The sequence below is a fragment of the Simochromis diagramma genome, unplaced genomic scaffold (genome assembly GCF_900408965.1).
Source record: "Simochromis diagramma unplaced genomic scaffold, fSimDia1.1 OVJJ01000596.1, whole genome shotgun sequence".
Taxonomy (NCBI): domain Eukaryota; kingdom Metazoa; phylum Chordata; class Actinopteri; order Cichliformes; family Cichlidae; genus Simochromis; species Simochromis diagramma.
The window spans coordinates 23,856,752-23,884,727 of NW_024387245.1; the positions used below are offsets into that span (position 1 = coordinate 23,856,752).

Here is a 27,976-nt window from a genome sequence, read left to right on the forward strand (position 1 = left end):
CACAGAAGGTTCATGGATATACGAAGGAGGATATGTAGATGTGACACAGGAGGATACCATGGGTGGGTGAGGTGGAGGCAGGGGCCACCCCTAACAGGAGAAGCCGAAAGAAGGTTTAAGAACAACTGGGGACAATTCTATAAAAAGGGGTGAATGTTGACCAAACCTAAAACCATATGGATGTTATGTTAAGACATTAAACATGAACCTGGCTAATCTAGCAAACATGATTGGAACAAACTAAAAATATGCTCTCAGTCATCTAACAGTGGGTTGGCAACAACAGGTTATATACAAAGAGCCAAATATTTGCATATAACCTGTTTTTGACTGAATGAAGTATTTTTATATGAGCTGTGAAATGAAGAAAAATCAAATTAAACAAACTTTTCAATGGACATGAACAACGAATATAGACTACTGCATATCGAGTCTCAAAGCAGCAAGCTGTTAAAGCAGTAAATCCTAGCTCACACTCAGTGGTGGTTTATCTGTTCAGAAGTGCAAAAGTGCAAAAGTGATGCCGTTCTTTTTATCTATAACGACACACCATGGGAGCTCAGTCCTTGAAAATGGTGAACTGCCCTCTTCAGTTAAAGACAAACTCAAGAACCTCAAACTGGAGACCTCAGCCTTCATTGAATGATGTGACTCAGTGGACATAGTTGCTGTTCCAATGGGGGAAAGAGTGTATGGATGCCTACATGATGCCACATCTTTCTATGGAAGAGGATTAGGGCCACTGAAGAAAAAAATGTGGGCACGTCTTTTCTTTTTCTTCTTTGCCAGAATTCTAAGAAAAAAGGTCTGACTTTTTGGAAAAGAAGAAAAAAAAAGATGTGCCCACTTTTTTTTCCCCAGTGCCCCAATCCTCTTCCGTATCTTTCTGCAAATCACTGAAATAACCAATCAAATATGAGTGTGCTTACTTTTGTAGTTAATTATTATGTTTAACAAATGACTATTGTGATAAAGACTGAAGTCAGTGTCATTGTGAGAAATGTCTAAAAATTTTAAACCTTTTTTTTAGTACAACATTAGCCACTTCTGAAAGAATATTGCATTTTACGTTAACAGATGACTGTTTCCAGTCTTCATGTCCTCATGGAGGAACTAGGTGTTTGGTGTGTGCCTTTTTTCTTTCTCTCTTTTTTGTTCTTGTTCAAAATCCTTTGTGCACTATATCCAATGTTTCTCCTCTGCACACGTCCAAACCAATGACTTCTACAGTCCTTGGTTTGGACGTGTGCAGAGGAGAAACATTGGTCCAAACCAGCTCAACCATGTTTCGAACTTTGTCTCCAAAATGTTCAACCTGAGCTGCCTCTCTATAGGTCTCATTTCCTATCCTGTCTATTCTGGTCACTTGCAGTTAAAGTCTTAGCATCTTCAACTCTGACACCTTCAGCTCAGCCTCCTCCTCCTGTTAGGAGGAAAAGATGATACCTGCTACATGACATTCATTTTTATCCCCACCACCCTGTCTGCATCCTCTTCTTCACCTCTCATGTGCATTGTCCACCTTCACTACCACTGCTTCTGGCACTTAACACTATTACACCTGTCTCCCTGTAATTCACCTACGTGTATTCTGTCTTACTTCTACTGACTTTCATTCCTCTTTTCTCCAGAGTATACCTCCACCTCTTCAGGCTCGCTTCCAGCTGCTCCCTACTTTCAATACCTCATGGTTCACAGAGGTTTATCTGTCAGCATCACCATAACAAACGAGAAAGGACTCAGAGAAGATCCTTAAGATAATCCTACCCTCACTTTGAACCTATCTGTCACTACACCACACCTCACCACTGTGTCGCTGTCCTTGTACATGTCCTGTATCACCTTCAAATACTTCTCTGTCTTTCCTGACTTCCTCATGCAGTTCCTCTCTTGGCACCCTATCATCTGCGTTCTCCAAATCCTCAAAAGACACAGTGCAACCTCATCAGACCTTCTCTACATCTTTCACAAGCATGAAGTCGTATGGCTTCATCACCTCACTACTTAACCAAGGTTCAACAGTTCTTTCTCATAGCTTTAAGTTATGAGTCATCAAATTTATCCCTCTGTAGTTACTACAGCTCTGAACATCATAATCAGTACCAGTACACCTTTTTCTCCATTCCTCAGACATCCTGTCAGTCTCTAGTATTGTGCTAAAGAATATGTTTAGCTAATATGTTTAGATATGACAGCTCTATAACTGCACAGGTATGTCATCTGCACCAACCAAGATGTTCCACTCTTCACCCTCATAGCTGCCCTCACTTTCTCCTTACTATTACGCTACACTTCATGATTCAATAACAGTCCTTCATCTGTCCTCTTTCATTTTCTTTGTCCGCTCCTCAAAGTACTCCTTCCATCCAAACACACTTTCTTCACTGATCATTTGACAATGGGACTTGACTGACCACAGTGGCTATCTTTGTTTCTGAGAATCTGTTTCATACTGATACCAACATTCATTACAAATAAAATCCAACATAAAGGAATGCTCTCCAGCCTGCAGTGAGATAACAAAGTTTAGTGTTGAAAATAAAAGTTTTGCACATTCATTAACACCGTGTGCTCTTCTGCTTATGAATAGAAACCTGTGAACAGTGCATTAATTATGCCTGAGTTAATTTGATGAACTTATAGTGAAAAAATCATTCTGACAGGAAGAAAATTGGGTAAATTTCTCTTTTTACATTTGTCTTCTCAGTCAGTTTTTCTGTTTTTTGGTAAGTGATTTGTCAACACGGGTCTTAGGATGCTGGGATCTCCCTTCAAGAAGAACAGGAGGCAGAGACACTGCCTCAGTTGAACGGAAGAGTTGTTTTCTTGTTTGGTATTTGGTTGCCATCAACACAAACAGGAGCTGAAGCAATACTGCCCGGAGACAACTTTAAAGTGCCTGATTACTGGCACTTAAATTTACATAATTTACAAAAATTTGGCACTTGGCAGAGATAGACCTCATTCATTTGAATGCAAAGACATGATACACATACTTAAATTTTTCATGCATAAAAAAATCTCCAGCCCAGATTCTGTGATGTGTGAAGTCTTCTCAGAATTAGTAACATCCTATCTCTTAGTGATGCTGATGAGCTCATCCATGAGCAAACAACAAAACATTAAAAGTCCTTAATTTAGTTTTAAATGCAGAACTTAAAGTCCTCCTAACATACAAAGCACTCAATGATCAAACCCTATCATACTTTAACGACCTTATAGTATCACATTAGCGTTTTGCACTCAGACTGCATGCTGACTCGAGGTTTTTAAAGTTTCCAGAAACAGAAATGGAAGCAGTGCTTTGAGATATCAGCTTTACTTGCATACATACTTGATGCTCTTGAGTGTTGCTCAGTTTATCTTTACAAAGTGTATTTCAAAGCAGCAACCTCCCACATTTTAACATAAAGCCAACAAAGAATGCCAAAAACAGCAGTTCCACTAGTGACCACTTGGCGCTGACTCTAAAAGTAAGTCAGTCCACAAAGACTCCCATGTTAAAATGTCCATCAAGAGAAATCAACATGCTTACAGCAGCTCTTTGAACTCTACAAAAATCTTACTCCTTCATAACAACTGCAAGTGATTTTTTTTCACTGAACTGATTTTTCACTTCACTGAACTGGACTTTCTCAGCCGTGTTTGTGCTGTTTATGCCCTTTTGGAGCCTCTTTAGTGGAATCATTTGACAAATAATAAGGGTTGCTCTGCAGTTAATTACATTAACAGACTGTCCAAGAAATCTGTACTTTAGTTTTGGTGAGTACATTAATAGAATTTTATTGGCTTGTTCCTCATTAACTCTCATATTTCTTTTTGTGTGCCTTGTACCAGTACAGTTTATGAATACTACGCTTGTTTGCATTATTAACAGTCTACTATCTTGTTCAAATATCTGTAGTCTATAACTGAGTACTTTCTGCATACTTTTTCAGTTGGGGCGTCCGTTTTTTGGACTTCCCTCCCTGAGCAGGTCAGATTGGCTCCTTCTCATCTTTTAAATCCCTCTTACAGACAGATTTCTATAAGCTGACCTTTTCCGTGCCTCCACTTTGAGTTTCGTTCTGTTCTTTATCATCGTCTTTTCCAAGTAATCATTTTTATTATTTCATATTTAGTTTTAATTTACCTGTTTTCCATTTTTAATTATCTTCATTCCTCACTTTTAATCTCTTAGTGCTGCTATTACCTCCCTACCTAACGTTGTTTCACCTTCATATTATTAAATGTATTATCATTGTTTTTTCCCTGTCTTGTCTTCGAAGACAGGAAAATTATTACTTTGTTTTAAAAGGTGTTATGTAAATAAGTTTATTATTTATTATTCTTTGCTAGTTTCACTGTATAAATACACGCTCAGGCTAAAACAAAAAGCCAGAAAAATGTTAACATTGATACTTAAAAGTACAAAGGGTGGAAACCAGTGAGTGATATCACAATGGCTACATGCATGTACAGTCTGAGCCTCATCCTGAAAAGCTTATGAAGTCTCTGTCAGTGTAGAGTTTGTGTGTTCAGCTCTATATCTTTGAAGTCTGTGAATCGGGTTTTCAGTTCAACTGAATGTCATGCCACAATTTCAGGAGTATGTAACATTTTACAACTTGTTGCAAAGGCAGACAAAACTTAAATAAACTTGTGAGAGATGAAGATTAATCGTATTCAAAACATGATCTGAAGATCAAATAACACGAGTATAATTTTCAGATTGAACTCAAAATAAAAAATAACTGCTCACATGAAAGTTAAAATGACTGTTTACTGGAGATTGAGGATGATTCAGACCTTCAGACATGATTTGCCTTGAAGTCAGACAGTCTGATGAGAAACCACTTTGAAGATGAAAAAAAGCCTACCTTGATCGTTGGCCATCTTGTCTGGATGCTCCACTGAAAAAGCAACAGAGAGTGTGAGCTAATTTATAAAATATGAAACAAAGGAATACATTTACAGGTAAAGCAGGAACGGATGTTCAGTCTCACACACACTCGGACGCACCTTTGGCTGTCCTGAAGTGGATGGCCTCGGATAGAGGGCCGACTCCTTTGGCATTTTTGGCTTGAATCCTGAAGTAGTAAACAGTGTCGAGGTTCAGATCCACAACCTGGTGGGTTAGTCGGTCGCCACTAATTGCCTCCATCACCCAGTCGTCTATCGGCATGTTCTTATCCAGAGTGTAATACAGAATGTAACCTGTCGAACGAGTTGTAATTATATGAGTAATAATATGTATTTTTTTTTAAAATAGTCATCTTTTTAACCTATTAACATCTACTGGTGAACCACTTGGGTAGTTAGAGTTAGGTTACATTTTAGTTAAATGCTAAAAAAAACATAGTTTGAGAAGATAGAAAGGTGTTATATAAAATCAAGCCTTTTGCATACGAAACAGTTCTTCTGTTATAATAGGCGGACGTGATCTGAACTGTAACTGGACCCAGGTCAACGGGACTAGAGGAATTTTTTTTTACAAGTGCGTCACTGAAAGGTGATGCAAAATATGAATAATTATAGTGAAAAACCTGAGAACTACGATCTGATACCCAGAATGTTTGGGTACATGCCATTTAGAAGCAAATGTTAAAAACATTTAGGAAAAAACAAAACATTTAGGATGTAAAACAGAAACAAGTAGAGGGTTTAAAAATATGCGATCTGTGTGTCTGAGAGTAAGTCTGTGTTGTGCTGTTATGCCCGCAGGGAGCGTTTGATTCGTCCTCGGGGACGCTGCAGGAACAGCGGAGCTCGTTAAAACAGACGGGTTTACAGCCGAGCTGATCGCCCAGAGGAGGAGAGATGGAACAATGGAAGATATTGTGTTAGGTGTGTGCGTTTGGATACACAAAGCAGCTGGGTTCATGTAGTCCTGAAGAGTGTGTTGATGTTTTCGATCTACTTTCAGACTAAATGATAAACCTTAAGCTGAAAAAAATCATCAGAAACTTAACCCTCTCTTCAACTCTAATCAACAGTATGTGTTATTACAGAAAACTACAGCGGTACACCTGTGTGTTTATGTGCAAAGACTCACCTGTGATTCGCCCGTTGGCCTCCATAGGTGGTTGCCAGCTGATCAAAATGGCACGGGGTCGTCCTTCACGGCTTATAACTGTTAAATCTTTGGGGGCGGAGCTAGGAGCTGTCAACAAAACAGAAGCAGTTTGAGAGGTTACAGCGTCTTTGGCTACAGTGGCTACAACACAAATGAAACTGGGCATAGACAATCTGGGAAGGAGGCAGTTTTAAATGGAACAGATATCACTTCATGATTTCTTTGTTACACACTCCACATTTCTTACTTACATGTAACAACCAAACCCTGCTCAAATGTAGAGTGTCACAGGAAAGACACGCAGAACCTTTACATGTTGAACTTTTAGGTCCCTTGTGGTGATGTCACTGGCTCTCTAGAAGAGCTTTTTGGCAAGAGAAGGCATTTGCAGTTTACTGGTGAGTATATTAAAGTTATTAATGTAGTGTAGTCGGTTCATGTGAATTTATTCTCTGAATATAATAAAAATACAGTAAATTCATGACAATTTTCACCCCAACCTGTCACAGCAGATGGCTCCCCCTCCCTGAGCCTGGTTCTGACGGAGGTTTCTTCCTGTTAAAGGGAGTTTTTCCCTTCTCACCGTCACCAAGTACTTGGTCTTAAGAGGTCCTGTAACTGGTGGAGTTTTCTCTCTATTATTGTAGGGTCTGTACTTTACAATCTCAAGTCTCTAGAGGTGGCTGTTATTGTTAAGTGACGCTATATTAATTGAACTGAATTCATTAGTTTGCTGAATAAATGGGTAAATATTAAAACATTTTATTTCCTTTCAGACTTATTTTGTCCATTAGTCCAAAAAGCTTATTGAAAAATACAACTGAATTTCTGTTGAGAGAATCAATTGCTGGAGTAGAGCAGGGCGATATGACCAAAAATATTTATCACGATATACATTTGAAAATTTGCGATAACGATATAACTGACGATATTGTTCACACTAGACAAAATACTTTACAACTCCACAACTTTATTAGTGCATTAAAGTTATATAAAAAGTTAACAGTGTAAATGCAAATTCCTTGCTGACAGTTTAACCAAAAGGCATGTCCAGTGGAAACTGGCCGACATATAATAATAATAATAATGGATTGCATTTATATAGCGCTTTTCGCGACCCTCAAAGCGCTTTACAATTCCACTATTCATTCACTCTCACATTCATACACTGGTGAAGGAAAGCTACAGTTGTAGCCACAGCTGCCCTGGGGCAGACTGACAGAAGCGAGGCTGCCATATCGCGCCATTGGCCCTTCTGGCCAACACCAGCAGGCGGTAGGTGAAGTGTCTTGCCCAAGGACACAACGACCGAGACGGTCCGAGCCAGGGCTCGAACCGGCAACCTTCCGATTACAAGACGAACACCCAACTCTTGAGCCATGATCGCCCGTATCTTCAGCATAACCATGTATAATATCTAAAAAACTTAAAAAGAGGTTATACACACACAATACGGTAATATTATGTTGAAGCACAGTACGTATCCCTCCGCGAGGCTCCTGCCTACGATAGCCGCAATGCTCCGACAATCCATCAAGTGGTGCGTGTTCGTAGCTTAGCAAAGTTGTACTAAAACATTTGACAGGTTTTCGAGCGTCGTGTACGACAAAAAATCATTTCGAGGTCAGTAAACACAACCAGAATTCATACATAAGGCACACGGGATTATAAGGGATTTTCAGAAAAATCAAAGGATTGATTTTAAGTGTGCCGTATTTTCCAAACAACACGGTAATAACGACGGCCCGCTAGCATGCTCTACCAAAAATAGTGCTTTGTTGTGTATCTGATGGGCGAAAGCTAAACTAGTTCCACACCACTGAAGTTGCAGCATTTTTACAAACCAATTCTGGTTCATCTGTTTCATTCAATGATCCGCTTTCGCCCTTCTCATTCTCCGCCATGCTTTTTCCACCATGTGCGTATGAAAACAAAGGCACTGCACATGTGCGTTTTACCCGTATTCTATCACGACATTTCATTTTCTTATCGTTGCCCAACATTATACCGGTATTACCGTGAACGGTATGATATGGCCCAGCCCTATGCTGGAGTTCTTCAAAGAATTTCCCTTTCCTAGCTGTTGTTTATCAATGTAAACTTGTTACTTTGGACATTTGATTGGCACTTTATCTATTTGTATATTTGGTTGTTAAATGGATGGTTGGATCAGACAGTCATGCTGGATCAGACAGACACATACAGACGGCTTTTCCCTTTCACTGTTTAGTCTAAACATTTGCACAACGTCTGTCTGTGTGGGAAGTTCCAGAGTGGACAATAATCTATAATGAGCTCAGTTCAGCTGCTCTTTGGCTTTGTTGTGACTTTCTGCTGTGTTTGAACTTGAGGAAATTGTACAGAAGGTAATTTTCAACACTTTCCTGAACTGCCCTTTTATGTTGCTTCTGTTGTGAAAATGTCAAGCGCTCGGCCTCACAAGAAAGACTCTGGCTTGTTGTCCTCCTCCAACCATCACCATGGAAACTAAGTGGCAGCCTATCAGATCTGTAGTGTGTGATGGCTGCGGGTGCTTCCTGAGTTACAGATGTGATTAAAGACGAGTTTTTAAGTTTCACACCAGGAAAGGACTCAAAGCTTGCCCCCCAGAGCTGGCTAATGAAACTGCTTGTTAAATCTGACAAGACGAGCTGGAGGAAATTACAAGTTCCTGCTGAGCCTGTTAGTGATGGTGACAACCTGTACTTATCATAAATATAGAGGAAAACCTTGAGAAAATACATTGTGAACACACCTGCTGGTTAAAGTAGTGGTTCCAGCACTCAAAGCAGATATAATTAAAACTATTTTCAATTTGTAGTCAATGATCCTGAATTGTTGACTATTGAAGATGATCACCATAATAAATGTCACCAAAATAACAATTTTAACTTAGAAACACAACAGGATTTAAATGTGACACCAAGGACTTCCAAATGACAGAGTTACTCTCAGACAATTATTGTCAGTGGGACCTGAAGGTCTTGAGCAGCTACACCGGTTGCTCAAGTGTTGTCACTGATATGATTTGAGTGCTGTTGAGTTGGAGGTGAGTGATACTTTTAAAAAATAAAATAAAATAAATGAAACCATCAAAGAATAAGAATATTAAGAGGATATTTCACAGGCCTTTGCAGGTAACAGATACAGCCTTCTTGTGTGGTTATTCTTTATATTACATATTAAGGATTTAAAACCAATATTCTGATGAAAGCTTTCTTTAGGTTACAAGCATATTAACTAAAATTGTTAAAGCTAAAACCGAGTTAAAAAATACGCAATAGAAAATAATAGAAAATAATATGAATTTTGGATCATGGCTTTGTGATTGCAAATAGAAAGACCATCATTTTGGCTTTCATAGCATGCAGTTGTGACTCCTCACTCTCATTTAGAAATGAATGTTTAATCTACTGTTTTTATTTCTCAGTGTTTCCTTGCGAACAACTTAGGTTAAAAAGAACTGTCCAAAGACTCAAACTGGGTACAGTTCCCAGCCACAGGGCATCTGTCGGAAGAAGCTGGCCAAAACTAAAAGTGCAAAGAAAGTCAAAGAGGAACTTGAAACCAAACATCAGCCCTCCACCACCGCTGTGCTGCTATTGTTTTTCCCAGATGTAGCGATATACGTTATGGCCAAAAATCTGCACTGTGGTCTGTACTGTCCTTTAAAGTCTGATATGTAGTTCCTAGATTTTTTGCAACTTCTCTGAGGACATCATGGTGTGACCTTGACTTTTTAGGGACATCCACACCTGGCAAAATGCTCCATCCCATCAACTGCCAGAACAATTTGACTACCACAACCTGACTGCTCCTTAACCTCTTAATTCTTATAGGTTAGGGCCAACGGCGTACTTTGTTGAATTTTCTTTTTAACATGAATGTAGAGTCTCTTCTATTCTAAAATAATATAATCAGCATGAGTAATTTGTGCAAAAATGCTGAAGAAGAAGACTAAAAACACACTCTGTATTTTGTTACCCTATGTTTATACATGTGTAATAATAATAAAGTTGACTTTAATCCTAAAATGTTAAAGGAAAAAGCAGCAGATTAACCATAGCAGTGCTTTAGGTAGTGAGATTATTTATTTATTTGTTCAAAACTATGAGTAATTATTGTGGGCAGACATACTTTGTGTTTTGTTATGTTTTGTTTTTTATTTTGAAGGATTTGGGTGGTATTTTAGATTATCAGCTCCCAGGGGAGGCTGCAGCACTGAAAGCGCTGCAACACATCAAGATTTGTCATAAGGCTAAATTCTTGTGTGGTACAGCAACCCAGCGAGCCGAGGAACATTATAAACCCTTGCTGGAATATTAGCTCAAAGCCATTTTGACTCTGCAGAGACCTCCATCACAACTAATCAAAAACAAGCTTCAGATTCCTAAAAATAATAGCTCATTAGAGAGAGAGAGAGGATTATTGTTGTTCTAAGGCAAAACTGTCCAGACCAACAAATGCAGTCTAAGTAGCATACACCGTATGAAAGCTTAATCACCTATTCATTGCTCCACCAAGCAATCGATCACCCACATGCATTTTTTATTGACAAAAATCAAGTTCATTTTGAAAATTAAAACAAAACACACTGAAAAGACAACTTTGCCAGATATCTCAGATTTAACTGAAATGTGAAAGGTCAAGATTTGGGTTCAATTCACTGAATAAATGCTTAGAAAAAGCTTAGAAAAAGATGGTAATTTCTTTATGAACCCAGGTTGCAGACTGTGCAGAAGTGCTCGGGAGATGATCCAGTATATAGTAGCATGATGCAAGCTAGGGTCATGCACACTGAGAGGCACAACCAAGTGCCTTTGAGTTCCAGACAGACAAGCAGCTGCTGGCTAACCAACCAGATAGGCTGATGGGCTGACAAGACTGCAGTTGTGACAGATGTGGCGATCCCAGCAGACAGAAAATTCAGGAAGATTCAATAATAGAATCAAATAAAATAAAATCCAACAATATCAGAGGTCACTGTGCAAAAGAGTTCAATCCTAGGAACAAGACACTGTGGAGAAGCCTCAAAGTTTCTCATTTTGGTTATGTTCACATCCATCCATTACATTGAACTTTTACTAGTATGGCATACTGAAATGGTATGCCATACTACTGGTGTCCAAGAGATGAAATATGAATGAATGAATATGAAACTATGCTTATGGCCTAGGAGAAGGCCAACTAACCCTACCCTTGAGTGGTTTGCTAATGACCCATTAGTTTCAAAGAGGTGGAAAAAAAATGCATTTTTAAAGCAAAATCCTCTCAATGCTTTTTATATCATTTATTTCAGGCAACTCCATGTGAGGACCACATACATGGGATGGTGCCAATAACAGTAATGCAATTATGACACAAGGAGCAAGATCTTCAGGTTCATCAAGGTTCATCCTCTGGTGTCCAAATGTCTATAGCTTTTAAATACACCAATACCATTATGTGATACACTCTAATGTACAGAAATATTTCTCATATCTGCTTTCCTATTTTTCATAGTAAGACAGACACGTTATGAGCTGCAGTAAATGCAGTATTCACTTTGTTTTGCTTTTGAAAAAGTGGTCAGTATGTGTATTGTTGTGAAAATATGGTCAGTGTGTGCCTCCAGAGCCAGTGGATCACTGCAGGGACTGAGTGGGCTCAGTCCGTCTGCTCACTCTGAATGTCAATGTATTCCAACAGGCCCCAGGGAACCGGGGCCATAATGCCGTTCACGCTTAATTGGGTGACAAATCCGGCAAACATGATTGTAAACATCCTGAAAGGGATACCTTGACATTTTGATTTCAGTCTGCGGTTGGGTTTCATTGCTGCAGACGAGTTGTTGTGTTGTTGCGGGGGAGAGAGGAGTTTCTAGATGACTGTTCACTGAACCAAAACATCATTTCTATCCATAGTTAAACTTCTTATTAAAAGTAATTGCTGTTCAGGGAGGGGAAGAAAATAGAGTAATGCATCTCATTGTTTGGTGTACCCATGCTTCCTGAAGCTGCCCTTTTCCCTAAATGTTACTTTCAGTAGAAACTAAAGTTTCTGCACAATGAATGAATAAATGTCAGTCAAAGATTCACAATACATTCACGAAAAACAAATAAACAAATGATCCACCTCAAACCAGGATTTTCACAGTTCCCATTCACTGTTTGTGTAATCAGCAGTGCAATCTGGCATCATAGCTACTCATATAAGGCAATAAGATATACATTTGGCTGCTTTTCATTTGCATTAAGTTGATTCAAATCAAGGACATCCAACAGTGCTCAGAGAAACAAAGCAACCTTTAATTTAAAGTCCCAGAAAATTATTTTCAGAATTATTTTTGATTTAAATCTAGTTCTGCACCCTGTTTCTTGATTTCTTAAAGTGCTTTGTGCCCCATGTATGTGAAAAGCACAATGTAAATAAATCTTCTACAGTAGCTTGAAACAAGTTGTGCAAATAAGGGCTGAAAGACTAATAAAATGCCTTTAGAGTAAGTTCCAAGTTTACATAGGTAGTAGATAGCTAATGATTGCATAGAAAAAAGGGAAGCTAAAAATATTTGCATATTTGCATGCATGAGAAAATATTTGCTGTATAAACTTACTGCTTTTCTCCAATCTCCAGTAAGGTTCAGTTCAAAGTGAGCTCTACCAACTTTCCCCTCTCATCCCACCAATAAGCAGCTTTCAGAAAGTGAGAAAGCATCTTCACAGAATGCAGATTTCTTGGTGTGGTAAAACTGTGGCCAAACTGTGCTCTGTCTCTATCTGGCACAGCTACAGTTTGTGCACTTGCAGTTGAATGTGAGGCACCTGTTGGTTATCTGTGATGAGAATCGTTAGCGCTTCCCTGACTGCTATGTGGTTAAAGGGCCTGTTTGGGAGGTCTTGTGTTTGGGAAATAGGTTCAGAAACAGGTTCGGCTTAAAGTTAGAGTCAGATCTACTATCAGTGTTATGTTTATGAGATCCTAACAAAGGGCAGAAGCTGTGAGACTTACCTGCTTCATATGTCGTAGCATGCGCCGTCATACTCCAGGTGCTGGACTTGCGGCCTTTGGTGACCATAACAGCGAACTCGTACATGGTGTTTGGTTTGAGGCCAGTGACCGTGTGGCTGAGGGCCGTAGTGTCTGCAGACTGGACACATGACATTATTTGGAAGCTTAGATGGCTTTATGTTAAACTAAACAATACAAGAATAAAGCTGCTATTAAAAGATAAAATATACAGCAAATACAATCAACGGATAAAATTACAAAAATAAATAAAATCACATTTCTAACCCTAAACCCTATGCTGTGGGCGTGATCATGGTGGGGCGCCTGGATCAACAATGCCAGGGCCAATTTTTTGTCCTAGTCCAACCCTGAGGTCAGGGTGGCTGGTCATTATTATTGAGGAGCTTAAAGGTTTAAACATAGAAATATAATACAGTTATTTACAACTTTAGACTTTTATTAAAATTTGATAGTCTGATAGTCCCTGTCTGATGACAGGGAAGAAGAAGCAAAGATGTTGCCACTTTCTCTTTGTCTACTCTTTATTAAGAACAAAGAAGTCTGCCCTTGTATAGATTTCCTTTTTACAGTATTATGGGAGCACAGTTCAGATTATTTTTTCTAAGGTCTTTTTCACTCTTACAAGTTCTCAAGAGTTTGGTTTTCCAGGGAAACTCAGTAACCTAAAATCGAACAAGGATTTTTTTTTATCTTGCTTTCAGACCACCATTAATGATACAACCCTTGTGTTTTTACTGCTTCACTGCAACAGTGCTGCCTAAAATTTTAGGTTCTTTCTGCCAACTGAGAGATTTTTTATGTCAATAGAAGCTTCAAAAGTGTAAAAAATTATTAATAAACTTTGGTTTGTAAGACGACTCCATTCTCCAAGAGGGGTGTGCATGATTATTCTTGGTGGTATTGAGCAGCAGCAACAGATGGGGCACTTGTAAAAATGTTAGTGAATGAATGAGATGGAGATGAAAGGTATGAACTTTAATTCCTGTAAGCTGATAAATGAACAGCAGCAGGAGGTGGAGATGCAGTTGTGAGACTGCACATCCTGGAGAAATACTGATAAGGTATATTTGAAATTAGGGTAAATAATAAATGTGTATAAAACATCATTTCAATTTGTGACTACAGCTAAAAGAGAAAAAGTGGCTAAAGACGTAATTGTTTCATTGTTTTTGTAAATTACATGCAAGACTTGAATTGTATGAACTCCAGAGTCACGTCCTAAGCTGGGACAAACAAATCCAAACTCAAGCCCACGTTAAGAAAAGTCCCATTATTAAAACTGAAATACTTTCATTTCAAATATCTAACACAGCATCATTTGTCAGGTAAGGCTTTACATAATGAGTAGATGCTAAGGGAAGCAAAATGTCAAGATACTGTGAACTCCATGTTAAACCTCATGTCAAAATCTAAGTTTGGACCAACAAATTAAGTTATAAGACAAATCATGAGTAAAGAGAAGTCCCAGAATTTTGAATAATTAGGAAGGCATTATTTAAGAGGTAATGTAAATCTAGTAAATCTAGACCAATAGATGGTAAGTTAAGCACAATGTTAAGATTGTTGAAATAACCCTAATCCAAGACAAGTAAGTCTTGTCCAGTCTGAACTATAAGGATCGACAGGTTCCAAGTGAAGAATACAAAAGTCAGATCCATGCAATCAAGTCTCATGACAAAGTTTTCTGTCAAATCCTCAAAATTATCTCTGATGACCGCTGGCTCCTAAGTCAGGTCCTAAAGCCCCAAGTCAAACCCCCAAGAAAATACTGAAGGCAGCTAAGTATGCCCATACAAATAGCTTTGAGCCTCACCATAACAGCTAAGTAATATACATTTTTTTAAGTTCTAAGTTAAACCCAAGCTTTAAAAAAATTATGTAATCTGTTTTGTTTATTTTGCAGGATTAGTTTAAAATACATGTCTTGCTAAAAGCTTATTTTGATTTTTAGTGGAAGCCACTATTTATTTGCACTTCACAGAGACAAGATAATAATCAGTCTGAAATTGAGATATACACAAATCCAAAACAAATTATTTTCTTGGTCCTACTGTTGATTCAACATTACTATGTGATACTAAAGATATTGACAATTAGGTCAATTGGTTTTTTTTATAGTTTAGGTTTTAGACTTTAATTAATCACTTATTCGCTCCAATCAAAATCAAAGGTTTTATTTCACTTTCAAAATAAAAGTCTGAGGGTAAAAGTCCTCAAATGTAATGTCAACACCCAGAGCATGGACATGAGAGTCTGTGATTTACCTTGTACTTTCCACTGGTGGAGTAGCTTGTCTTCCATTTGACGGAGTAGTAACGAACTTCCGATGACTTCTGGTTCTTGGTCATAGAGTTGTCGGCCCAGGAGACACGGACTGAATCCGAGGACAGAGCCACAGCTTGGACCCCCACTGGGGGGATCATGGGAGTGCTGGTGTCTGGCATGGGAGTGGGGTATTTATCAAAGAGGTGGAAGAGGTCATCCTCAGATGGGTCAATGGGGTCTTTGGGGGGGTTAGCGGTAACCAAGGTGTTTGGGAACATTTAATGAAATCATACAAAGCAATGGAAGTGCAATAATGACGTTTATATATGGGAAACATATTGAAGACAAATATATAATTACATAAATAATAAACAGATAAGATGACATGCAAGTTTGGAAGAGACATGCAGCAGGCAGCCATGTTTGTTGGAGAGGAAAAGGAAGAGTGGTGGATGAAGAAGTGAAAAAGAGGAGAAAAGGAGAGAAAAAAGACAAAGATTAAGGAGACAAAGACAGATTAAAGACGTTATTCTAAACAGCAAGTGGATCCACAGACCCACAAAGGGGTGGGGCCTACAGGACAAACCCATTTGGTGACCACAGTTACTATAATGGACAGAACCAATGGCCAGTGACACTTATTTTTTTAATTAAAGAAAGTGAGGAAAAACAGGCCTTATTAAAAGTATCTGTGTGAATGAAATCCAGCCATCCTGAGCCTTCTGCATATTTAAACAAATATAAACTCATTGATGTGGATCTGTGGGTCCAGAAAACCAGAGAGCTTACGCTACCTTCAGATGCTTTAAGATATCTTTCAGGAACATAAATTAAACACACTGTGTTTAAAAAATGTACCTGATTTTGATCAAATTTCTCCATTTTGTCAGTCACTTATTTGTCATTAAATTACTGGGAATCTCTCCAAAATCAAGGAATCATTTGTGTGTGTGTGTGTGTGTGTGTGTGTGTGTGTGTGTGTGTGTGTGTGTTTGTCCTTTGCCTATGCGTACAACCAACAATCCCGTCTACATCAAACTTGGTAGGAACCCAGTTAAGTACATTGCTGAGTTTGAAGACATAATGGTCAGTGGTTTTAATGTAATTGCTAAAAAACATTTAATAGCACTTCCAGCTACCCACTTGTGATATGTTTCGGGGAACACTAGTGAATTCTAGTCATGGCATCATCACCACAACTAAACCTACAAGAACACTTCTCACAATATGCTACTCAATTCCTGGTGCTTCAAAGCAATGGACTACCGCAAGATTACATTTCAATTGGATTATTTTTAGCACTTCCATCAGTTAGCTGTGTTCCCCAGACTCAAGACGCTTGTATACTGTACCAGTATACAATATACATGTGGATGTACTTCACTGAGGGTACACTCAGAGAAGCACATTTTCATTGACTGTATCCTCTTAGTTGTCCTCTTCAGGAAACTGTAGCATTATGTGTGTGTCTGCTTTCACAACAACAAATTTCTTACATGTGAGGCGTTTGGAGGACATTTACGGGGTTACACTCTCACCGAACAGATACTCTTTCAGTAACTTGTAAATCTAAAGATAAGAAAAGTCAGTAGTGGAGCTGGAGATGCAGGCTGAATACCTCAGTGAATGTGACTTCTGAACCAGAAAAATGGAAGAGCACCTGAAGGCAGCAGGATGTGAAAAAAAGGCATTAACAGATGCTAACAGAGAGCTGGAACGAGCTGAGGTAAACACAATGAACTAAAGAGTGAATAAAAATAAAAGCAACTCTGCTGGTTTCAGCTCTGTGACCTCTGATCTACAGACCGTCAAACCTACTGAAAGCAGAAACACAGTGATGCAGATCGTTTAAAATACACACAAACACACCCACAGTAGAGTTAAGAGCGCTGTTTACTGGTTCACTGCAAAGCCGCTGACACGAATTTGAACTGAAATTTTATTTTTAGTCTTTTTCATTTAATGAGCAAAACAGCCTGTAGGGCAGCTAAAAATGAGCATTTGCAATGCGGGAAAATCTCTGTGCAGTTTGGTACTGGCCAAAATGCTGATGACTGAGATCAGATATATGGAATATGGAAAAGTTAAAAGATGCCAAAAAAAATATAAGAACAACTTTATTGCTTATTTAAATGTTGCTTTACTTTACTGTGCAAATAGAGGACAGTCAGCTCCAGCTGAGAGTGCTTTTCTTCTTCTCATTCTATTCACACTTACCTCTAGAAAATAAGACGAGAGAAAGCTGATCTTTGTCTGTCCTTCTGCAGTATTTTTTTTCATGATTCGAACATCTTTTCACCGAGCACACTTACTGTCTGACACCCACACACACAGATTTTAGAAGTGTAACTCGAACAAACCCTTTTGAACTTTACATCTGCTCACACTGCACTGTCTCCTCGGGCTTCACATTAACAGTCCTCAAATTCCACCTACACTATCTGGACTTCGTGAGGGGTCAAAATGGGCTATAGATTTAAGCTGGCTACCACAAAACTACCTCCATTACTTATACTGACACACTGATCAGTAGTGATTCTACCGAATCCATGTATTTACAACCATATACCCAGCAGTGGTCTGGTTTTATGCATAAAGTCTTCTCTTGCAGCCACATTTAATGTAACAAGAACAAGAGTGCTTCAAATTATTAATTTAATGAAATTATTAAATCCATGTGATACATAGAAGAATACTTATTATGCTCATTTCCAGACACATATTTGTATATTTCTGGACTCTATTATAGTAGCTGTGCATGAATCATGAAATAAATAACAGACACACACAGAAAAAGAGCAAAGTGTCTGCTACTGAAAGAAATAAGCCTTACAGTAAGATAAAAGTAGATCTCTTTGTAGAACAAACAAATCTCGAGCTTACATTTTCATATAACAGTGCAACAGATCGATATTTTTATGCCACATAGCTACCATAAAAATGTTGTTTTTAAAGGAAGAGCTGACAGGAAGTAGAGGATTTCTGGTACACAATTGGTATGCATCTGCAAGCCACACCTGCCTCCACCTCTGCTCCTCCTTTTGGTGCTATGTCTGACCTAGTCAATAACAATAACTGCTCTCCAGTCATCCAGCTTTCCACATAGAGCTGTGCCAACATAGAAAGGTCTCCAAAAGGAGCCAAATATAAGGTACGCTTACTAAATTTGCTTTTACAGTAATAACTTTTAAAGTGTGGCTTATGTTTCCAAATACCTTTTAGGGACTAGATTAGTAGATTTGTGATATCTGGATGTCACCAGTATAGAGACAAGCTTCTTTTAGTAAGGGAATACTGTTGACATTGAGAGTATTAAAAAAGTTCAGTTGGAAAAGAACCTTTTTTCATATACATGGAAAAAGCTATGAAAATAATATTAAAGTTTTACATTTTGTTACAAAGATTTGATGATAAAATTAAACAAGTTTAAAATATTTATAACTAATTCCTGTGAGACAGAAACTTCAAACAGTTCTAAACACTTGGTTTGACAGTTTTTGTCATGTCATTGAATAAGGACACCCTAATATGGTCATCTCAGGCAGCCCCACCCACCGGCTGCTAAAAGCTCTACATTCCTAAGAGATAGCCAATCAGAGGCAAGTAGACGAAAAGAGAGGAACAGGACTTAATTTCAGACAAAGGGTGAACTAAGGTGCAGCACCAAAGTCTTTATAAGACAAAGATAGATTATTTCGAACTGTAATTAATGCAGAGCTACTCTGGTAGAGTCCAAGAAACTGAGTTGGAAATATTGCAGAATGAAAAAAAAAAATGAAAAAAAATCCCCAGTAATATTATTTCATTTTGATGACAAGTCAAATAGCTTTACTGCATTATTACGGTTTACACCACTTGATGGTATCGCAGGGTGAAACTCTGTGCGAGTTCATATGAGGGTAGCATCAGTTGTGGGAGCTGACGCGGGCTCATCCTGTTGCATCTGCAGTGTAAACGAGAAAATCAACATTGACATCTGATGTGCAGCTGCAGGCCATGAGAGAGAGAGAGAGAGAGAGAGAGAGAATGTGAGAGAGAGAGAGAGAGAGAAAGAAAGAGAGAGAGAGAGAGAGAGAGAGAGAGAGAGAGAATGTGAGAGAGAGAGAGAGAGAATGTGAGAGAGAGAGAGAGAGAGAGAGAGAGAGAGAGAGAGAGAGAGAGAGAAATTGATCGAGGAGGTGTTTGGAGCTGTGGGGCGAGCTGCACCAGGCGGTGTCGTGGTTAAACTGGTCGTCCAGCATCACAATAAAGCTCCAGTCAGGACAGAATACTGATGAGGATGAAGGACACGCCTCTTCCTCCACCCCCACTGCACTCTTCTCTCTTTTCTCCTCCTTTCTCTCAAAAGTCCTCTTCTGTATTTTCACATTTCTTCATCCTTTCTAATCCCTCTTACCTTCCCTTACTGCTTTTCCTCCTTCCTTTCTCCTGCTCTAACTTTCTGTTCCTTCTTCACTTCTCTCTTCCCATTACGTTGTCCCTCATGTATTTACTTCTTCCTTCCTCTCCATTCTTTTTTCTCCCACTATCCTCTTATCCATCCCATCATCTCTCTCGCTGTCTCCCTGTCTCTGCGGTCCTCCAGTCGTTGATTAAATGGTAGCATGGCGGTTGGTTAGGGATCAGTTCTGCAGTGTGCAGGCGGCGAGGACGAGGCAGTATATTAACGAGGATCCCGCCGTTAACGAGCCATTTTTTAAAGCTCTCGTAAAAAAAAGAGAGAAAAAAGAAGAAGAAGAAGAAGCCTCTCCAGCAGGCTGCTGCCATGACAGGACACACAGACAGTGTGTGTGTGCGGGTGTAGGTGTGTCTGTGTGTCACTGTTGACGACCTTGGCAGAACAGTAATGGGTTTAGTTTCTATCTCAGCCCTCAGGGTCTCGGCTTATCAACTCCTGACTGTCACATTGCAACGCCATGTTAGACTGTATATCTGTAAAGAACTCCACCTGTATCTGTGCATCGCTGAAGAGCTCCAGCTTTGTGTATGCATCAGTGCAAAATGTATGCATATGTATATGTATCCCTACTCTGGATGTTTCTGTGAGATTCCAGAAAACTTCAGATAGGGCTACGAATCTCAGGAATTCTAAGTTTTTGTCTACAAATTTCTAGATTATTACATTTCTGTCTACAAATCTGCAGGTCTTTAAAACTCAAGATGCATCTTAGGAGTTCTAGATTACAAGATGTGTCTCTGCACATCTCTAAAAAATGCTACATTCCTCCAGAAAATTCTGGAATCTTCCACATACCAAGGGTTCCAGATGTTTCTACCTATATCCAGAGAACTCATAAAATTTGTAAAATTCTTTTTTTTGTGTGTTTGAACTCTCTGGTTGACATTAGCATATTGACAAATCTCTAAAGAACCACAGGCATGTCTTCAAATCTGCTGAAAATCATATATGTATGATCCAAAGAACTCCAGATGTTTCTACATGTCTCTAGAAAACTCACGGTGTCTATGCATTACTAACAAAACTCTGGATGTTTCCTCAAACATGTAAAATAACCCTACATGGTTTTGAATCTTTATGAAGCTCAACATGTCTCAGAAAGACTGTAAACATGTTGACAAATCTCAGAAACATCTGGAGTACATGTATCAATGCAACATTTCAATGTGTCTGTATTTCTATGAAACTCAAGATGTCTACATATCTTGAGACAGTATCCCCATTCAGGATGTCCTATAATCTCTAGAATACAGATATGTATTCTTGTCTAGATAACCAGAGATTCCTTCAGACAACTGCAGACCTGTTGCACTTGTTGAAAATTTTAGCTATATATGTATGGAAAACTCCAAATGTGTCTACAGCAAACCTGATCGTACTTATCTACATGTAAAGATTTTCAGGTACGATCAGTGCAGAACGCCAGTAAGTCTACCAATCTACAGAAAGCCTGAAGTGCTGAAGTGTGTAGTACTACTTAGCCAACATATTCATAAATCAACATGTGTTGGTGTATCTCTATAGGAGTCCAGATGTGTTTACATATGCCAAGAGAACCTCCAGATGTACTTACAAATCTCTACGGATCTACAGATGTCCTCCACTCTCTCAGACACTCAGGTGTGTTTAGAAATGTCCAAAAAGCTCCACATGTGGAGATGCATTACTACAGAACTCCAGATGTTTTCAACAATCTCTACAGCCGCAGGTGTTTATCAAATATCCATACATCTCCTTATGTGTTTCTCCACAAGACAAAATATGTTTGTGTAATTCAAAAGGTCTCTCTATGTGTTTACAAATACAGAACCCCAGGCGTGTTTACAGATCTCTGCAGAATTGCAGGTGTGCCTATATTGCTATAAAAAATTAACTTTTTATTGTACGTCTGTAGAACTACAGAGAGAAAAAGTATTGCTCACTGTAAACATGACCACGCCTGATTATTTGTCTCTTCTTTTGGACTTTTATGCCCTTCTTGGTCATCTATTTTTCTGCCTCCATACTCTTTCCATGGGGTTTCATTAAAGTTGATGAAATGTCTCTCTATCCAGCGACCCTTTCTTCTGTTTTTCTCTGTATGAGATCCACATCTGACCCTTATCTCCCATCCACCGCCTCTCCCTTCCTCTCTTAAAGAAATCTCAATCAAAGAGAACAAGTTAAAAATAACCTCGTTGTGAGTTTCGCCACAAAAACATCCAGCACTGAAGGTTAAGAAACTTTGGTGAGCCAAGTTTTCTCCACTGCTGGTTTTTCCTGTGACTATCATCACATCATGAGGGTAGAAACGTTTTATGAGAGTTATAAAGGATTTATGTCAGCTGCAGCCTGCTGGGCGTGCAGAGAAGGGCCAGCTGTTTAATTCATAAGATGAAACTTGGCTCTGAGTTGGATGTGTTTCATTTATCTCACTTCTGCAGCTCATCGTCTGCAGGGACAGCTAATGAGTCTCTCTCTCTTTCACACACTCACACATATAGTAAAGGCATGGGTATAAGCCATCAAACATTATATCAATCAATATATAAACAAATATAACTACAGTACATGTTAAACACACCAAAGGCTGTGGAGTTACATGTTAGCAGAGTCCTCGGCATTAACATTTCAGGACTTCACATCCAGATTGAAGCCTAATTATTAGAAAGTGCCTCTTCTAAATCAAAAACATAACTACACTGGTTTCACTAGCATCAGCTCAAACCTGCCTGGAAGAGAAATTGCAAACAAAACAGCAAAAAAATTTGATTAAAGACATCTCTGTGTGCTTGCTTGAGCCCCTCCTTCAGTGTTTAAAAGCACAAAGATATATCAGCTTTTATATCAGCTTTTCAAAAAGTTTGATTTTCCCAGTCACGAGTTTGACTTGGATATTGCTCAAGCTGCAGCCTCAAGCACTCAAAAATGAGGCCAGTGTGGAAGTGCCAAAACCTTCCACAGTTTCTCTAGTGGCCACTCGAACTGCTCCAAAAGAGAGCGAAAGCAAACATGTTTACAACCTGCTACAATCTTCATCTTACTCACCTGTTCAAACAGTAACTGGATTTAAACCTCTGCATGATTAGGTGTGTGTCCACTTTGATAGGTGGGCTATTACAGTAAGCAAAATATGATGTAAAAGTGTAAGTGTAATACTGTTATTATTTCTCAAGCTATTAATCCTACTTGCTCCTACAATGGCTGCTACCGCTACTTACACTGAAGTTAATAATTTCAGCTACAACTACTAATGCTAAGGCTTAAAATGCCCAAAAAGCTACTAATACTGTTGGACACATATGCTCCATCTAGTGATACAGCTAATACTGCTAATATAAGCCTCATGTTATGCACTGGCATGTTATTATATTTTAATCAAATCTGCTGCCTTTAGTGCTCTGTAAACACAGATTACTAGGATTGTTATCGGCGCCCGGTGAGTCATCCTACCTGTCAGGGATCGAGTGACGGCGCTCTCGTACAGAGGGACTCCCTCCCCAGCATTATTGAAAGCCTTCAGGGAAATCACATAGTGCGAGCTTGGCTCTGAGGAGAAGAAAGACGGAGAGAGAGCGAGTCATTTTAAATGGCATCTGCCACAGTACATTATCATGTTAAGATGCAACTGATTGCTTGCTGTCTTCTATGTGTTTCAGCAGGGTCTACTTAAAAGAAGCATCATTAAAAGTAAGCGGGGAAAGGTCCAGACTAGTTTGACAGAAGTGACTCGACATGAACACAAGTCTTTAGCTAAACCCTGCTCAGTGACTGTAACTTTTCTCTAGTTTGACAGTAAACACAGAAAGCTGCACTTTTTCAAGAAGATGCAGGACTTTTCCTGAATCAAGTTTGTCACATGAAATCTGCAAATGTTACAGGATTTTTAAAATGAGGTGTTAGAGGGGGACTGCCATGTTATCAGTTGGTATAACTCAAAAGCACAAGATTCAGTAATGAGGTGATGACACATACCTTAGACGCGCAGTCAGAAGTGTCCTACTGTTCACATGTGGTTTAAATGTCATAAACTGGCTTTGACTAGTTTAAGCAAAGAGTTTGTGGGACAGACGTGGTCCAAATGCCTCATCTGGTCCATATAAGGCAGGTGTGGCTGAACTAAAGAAGCAACAATCAAGGCCAAGTTGGTCATGTAGGTCAAACATTCCTTTCTATTTGGGCCACAAAGTTAACGGTGCAGCCACTTTATCATGTTTTTTGTGATGATTGATCCCTGACCTGTTTTATTTTGTGGGTTTTGCTTGTCATGCTTGCTCTCCAACGTTCCACATATGCACATGAAAGGCTGGAGAGCTCTCAGTAGAGAGTCCTGCTACCAAATATAAATTGCTGCTGGCGTAAATATCAATCTCCCAGTGACAACAGTAGCTCTAACTAAATTATGTTTTATTGAACTGAGTTGCAGAAGTAAAGAAAATCGTCTCACACATCCTTTGTTGTAAATTTTCAAAGGACTTACAGAATTGTAGGCAGTGGACCAAACCACCATGAGGAATATGAGGGGGATTCAGTTTTTAGAACTTTATTGTTTTGAAGTCATAACTAGCTGTCAGAGCTTCCACTACATATAATTGCATTTTTTAGATTATTTTGTTCTATTTTTCCCACATATTTTCTGCCCACAGTTTCACTGATGTGACAAATAATTTTGGCAGGGTTAGTGGCCAAGTCACAGCCACCCGCTTAGCCACACCCTTGCCGCAGACATCTGTAGTCATCATCATGCAGCGGCTCATCCTGCCACAGCCGGTCACGCGTGATGATGCTGCATGTTCTCACCATGTTGCGCCAAACCTTCGCAGCAGTTAGGCAAACACGGCGGCTCCGCTCCCCAGACGCATGAATTAATGATCGCTATGAATTACAAATACCGTGTACATATGTGCACTCACTCCCACGTGTGCATGCAACACAACAGCCCGATTTTATTTTTTCCATCACTCCTCCATTATGAGACCTGAGATGGGAATTCTCAGCCGCATATAAAATTGCACCCTATTTGTTATTGTCTTCTTTGGCATGCAAATTGGTTGTTGCGCTCACTGGGGAGGATGTTTTCTCTTTTTCGACCTTTCACAATTAGATTTCCACCTCAAGCAGCTTTCTTATTAAATTCTTTTAAATTATTGATCGTAATTAAATGGGGGATTTCATCTTCATAATGAATTAATGGAAGAGGCAAACGCTGTGTGTCAATATTGGCACGCTGTCAGCAGGAGCAGCTGGATTTATGAAGGATGAACTTATTAAGTAGGTGCTGTTGATAAGCATGCTGGAAATGCCATGACATGATGAATTATTTTGGCGCTGATAAGAGGAAGGACAAGAAATGAAAAAGGTTCTGACAGTGATGGAAACTATTGGTGATTAATATTCTGCTTATGACTGCAGGTGTTTCTGGCTATGAGGCCTGGTGTTGCATCAGATGTCCTACAGCTCTGCCAGTTTGCCCTTTAGCCAGACACTAAGTAGATCCAGAATATCCTAAATTCACGGTAAGGCACCTAGCTCCTAAAGGATGAACATTTTGCTGAAATAAGTAAAATTCTGTCCACATTAGTTGTTTTACACAGTCTCAGTATCTAAATATCCAAAACTTTTCCCCCAAACTGTGATACTTTGTCCTAATGGGCTTTTTGTGTATGTGTATGTAAAATCACAGTCAAATAAGAGCCATTACATTAAGACGGTTCCCACTGGATGTGGATAATCTCATACTCTAAGATGTTCTCTTTGGAAGCAAGGTTGAATTTTAACAAACTTTGACTTTAGTAAAAGGGTGAATAGCCTATAAAAATGAGCAACTTGTGTCACAAGAGTGCCTCTACAGTAAAAATAAGCCAAGCAGCCTCTCAGGATGAAATAAAAAAAAACAACCACCTCCTTGGTGGTGGTTATCTTCTGGCTCGTTTTGATAAACACAGACTCCAATGTTAAAATGTCCAACTTTACAGCAGAAATTAACATGTATACAGCCTTTTACTGATAACAGTTTTGGTCTTTATGAATAATTTCAGCCTTCATAACAACTGCACAGGGATGAAGTTTTATATCACTCATCCATCTGGATACAGGAGTTAGGAACTTAGTGAGTCTGATTGACTCACTAAGTAAATTCTATAATTGTAAAGTCTGCTTGAACAGTTTTGACTGAAAATTGCTGCCTTGGTCGGTTTGAACAACTCTAGGCAGACCAAATGTTGAAAAGAACTTAAGTAGAGTCTTAATTACAGTGGGAGCGGTGAGCTCCCTGTCTAACCAAAAACAGGAGAAAACAGTTGAGTACCCAGCAGAGAGAGCTATAGACAGTCCAATCTGCTAGCCCACCCCTTACTAATCTGAGGCAGTGAAATGGACCTCTCAATCACCTCTGCAGTCCTGCTTTGAGGTGCAGACTGCCAAAGATGTTTGTGCTTCTGTTTTGGAGAGTGATATTCACGTATTTATTGGTTAGTAACAATTATACGCTTTTTGAATATTCATGGTTTATCAGCATATGTCACCGTTTTGTTTCAGTACATTGAGCTGTAATGAAAATGCAGGAAAAATTATGTCAATCCATAAGAAATGGTGACCTGTTTTGGCCTCAAATATTAAACCTGTTCACTGCTTGCAGTAAATCAGACTTTGAAAGCACAGCTCTCAGTTGGAAGGTCTATTTTGTCTCCTTTTGTTGGCACTAGCTGGCGGGTAATGTAGGCTGAATGTGTCCTGGATGAAAATGGTATCCATTTTCTTAGCAAACTATAGGTGAAGTCACTCCAGCCACTTTCATACCTAGGTTTTCAATGGAGTAGTATCTCTGCTTGCTGTCCACTCTGACCGTCTCAGCGTAGGGACTGCCTACTCCATAGCCAATAATGTAACCCCTGACCAGGATGTTAGGGCTGAGCGGTGGAGTCCAGGACATGATGATGCTGTTGGGAAGCGGCCTGACGTGCAGGGAGCTCGGCTGGTCAGGCACCTGACTCTCTGCAAACAAACCAACAATAAAATGTCAGACACAAAGACGATGACAGCACTGTGGTTTGGGGACATCGGTACATCACTGACCTCTACCACCGCCAATAGTCTTAAAGCTAACCCTGTTAGTGCTCACAGAAGCAGGTACTTAGAGCAGCTGTGGGTAACAAATGCTAACCCTGTTACCCCTAAAAAGACCTGACACTTAGTGTTATTCCTCGGGAACAGATTAGATGAGATTAGAGCACTCTCGGTCCTCGGGGGGAGATGCTTCATATCACTTTATTGAGTGATAATCCATCGAAATAAGATTTGTGTCTCCCTCTGTCCCGACCCGGAAACACAGTTAGCATGGATGTGTTTGTTGTTTTTATCTCTGCAGCATCCTGCTGACCAGAACATCCTGGTGCTGAGCTGGTTATCGTTTTTTAAATTATTCTGCTAAGAGTTATAGGGTCGAAAATCCCCAGAGCTGCTAGCCAGTTTGTTTCTGCTGATTGTTTTTGCTTCTGTCTATAGCCTCGTAATGGCTTTGTAACTCTCGATAACGTAGCTGTAGGCAGATATGAAGACAGTTTTAATGCTTATGAATATACAGTAACCATTATAACTGAGTTATCAGTTTATCTTTAAAGAGTACCTTTTATACTTATGTCCCATCAAAATATACATTCTGGGGCTGAAATGTGTCTCAGATAGTTGATAACCTGAGGGGATGCACCAAGACCCAGTATAAGATAACAGGGGTCATACAAAGCTGTTCTAGTACTTTAGCCCATGAATAAAAATATAGAACAGGAAATGAGGAGAACAGACTAACTTTAAAGCACTAAATCCTCCACTTATGTCTTTGCTGAGGGTGTTATAGAGTAGCTGCTGACAAACAAATTTGTTCAGTACTACATTATGGTTGTTTTGAATGCTAGATAGCAGTCCAAATGGAAGGCTCGGTGACCGTTACATAATTCAGAAGAAAGCAGAGGGAGAAAGAGATGTTTTTTATTTGGACAAATTAAAAAACACCTCTCAAATGACATTTTTTATCTACCCTCATATGCAAATGTGCAAATTCTTTACGTTGTTCATGTACTGCTCATTCATTAGTATTTAAGCTTAAATGAAGCAAATCTTTCTGTTTTCGATATGCTTACACATGGACGACTGCTTTTCCTTTTCTTTCCGCTTTATTTCATCTCCTCTCACTTCCCCCTCCTTGAGCTAAACCT

The 27,976-nt window shown here is 39.2% G+C and overlaps 1 protein-coding gene across 2 annotated transcripts in view; it reads right to left on the bottom strand.

The window, feature by feature from the left end:
- dcc (DCC netrin 1 receptor) overlaps positions 1–27,976 on the bottom strand; it is a 409,341-nt gene that overhangs the window by 65,065 nt on the left and 316,300 nt on the right. The window contains exons 15-21 of one of the 2 annotated variants that reach the window (XM_040000674.1): positions 26,565–26,759; positions 23,220–23,315; positions 15,328–15,500; positions 13,043–13,181; positions 6,035–6,142; positions 5,002–5,196; positions 4,860–4,892 (exon numbers count right to left, since the gene is read on the bottom strand). In XM_040000674.1, the coding sequence (XP_039856608.1) occupies positions 4,860–4,892; positions 5,002–5,196; positions 6,035–6,142; positions 13,043–13,181; positions 15,328–15,500; positions 23,220–23,315; positions 26,565–26,759 (939 nt within the window). Of the gene's footprint in view, positions 1–4,859; positions 4,893–5,001; positions 5,197–6,034; positions 6,143–13,042; positions 13,182–15,327; positions 15,567–23,219; positions 23,316–26,564; positions 26,760–27,976 lie in introns of both variants that reach the window. The other variant, XM_040000673.1, reaches the window with a different exon arrangement.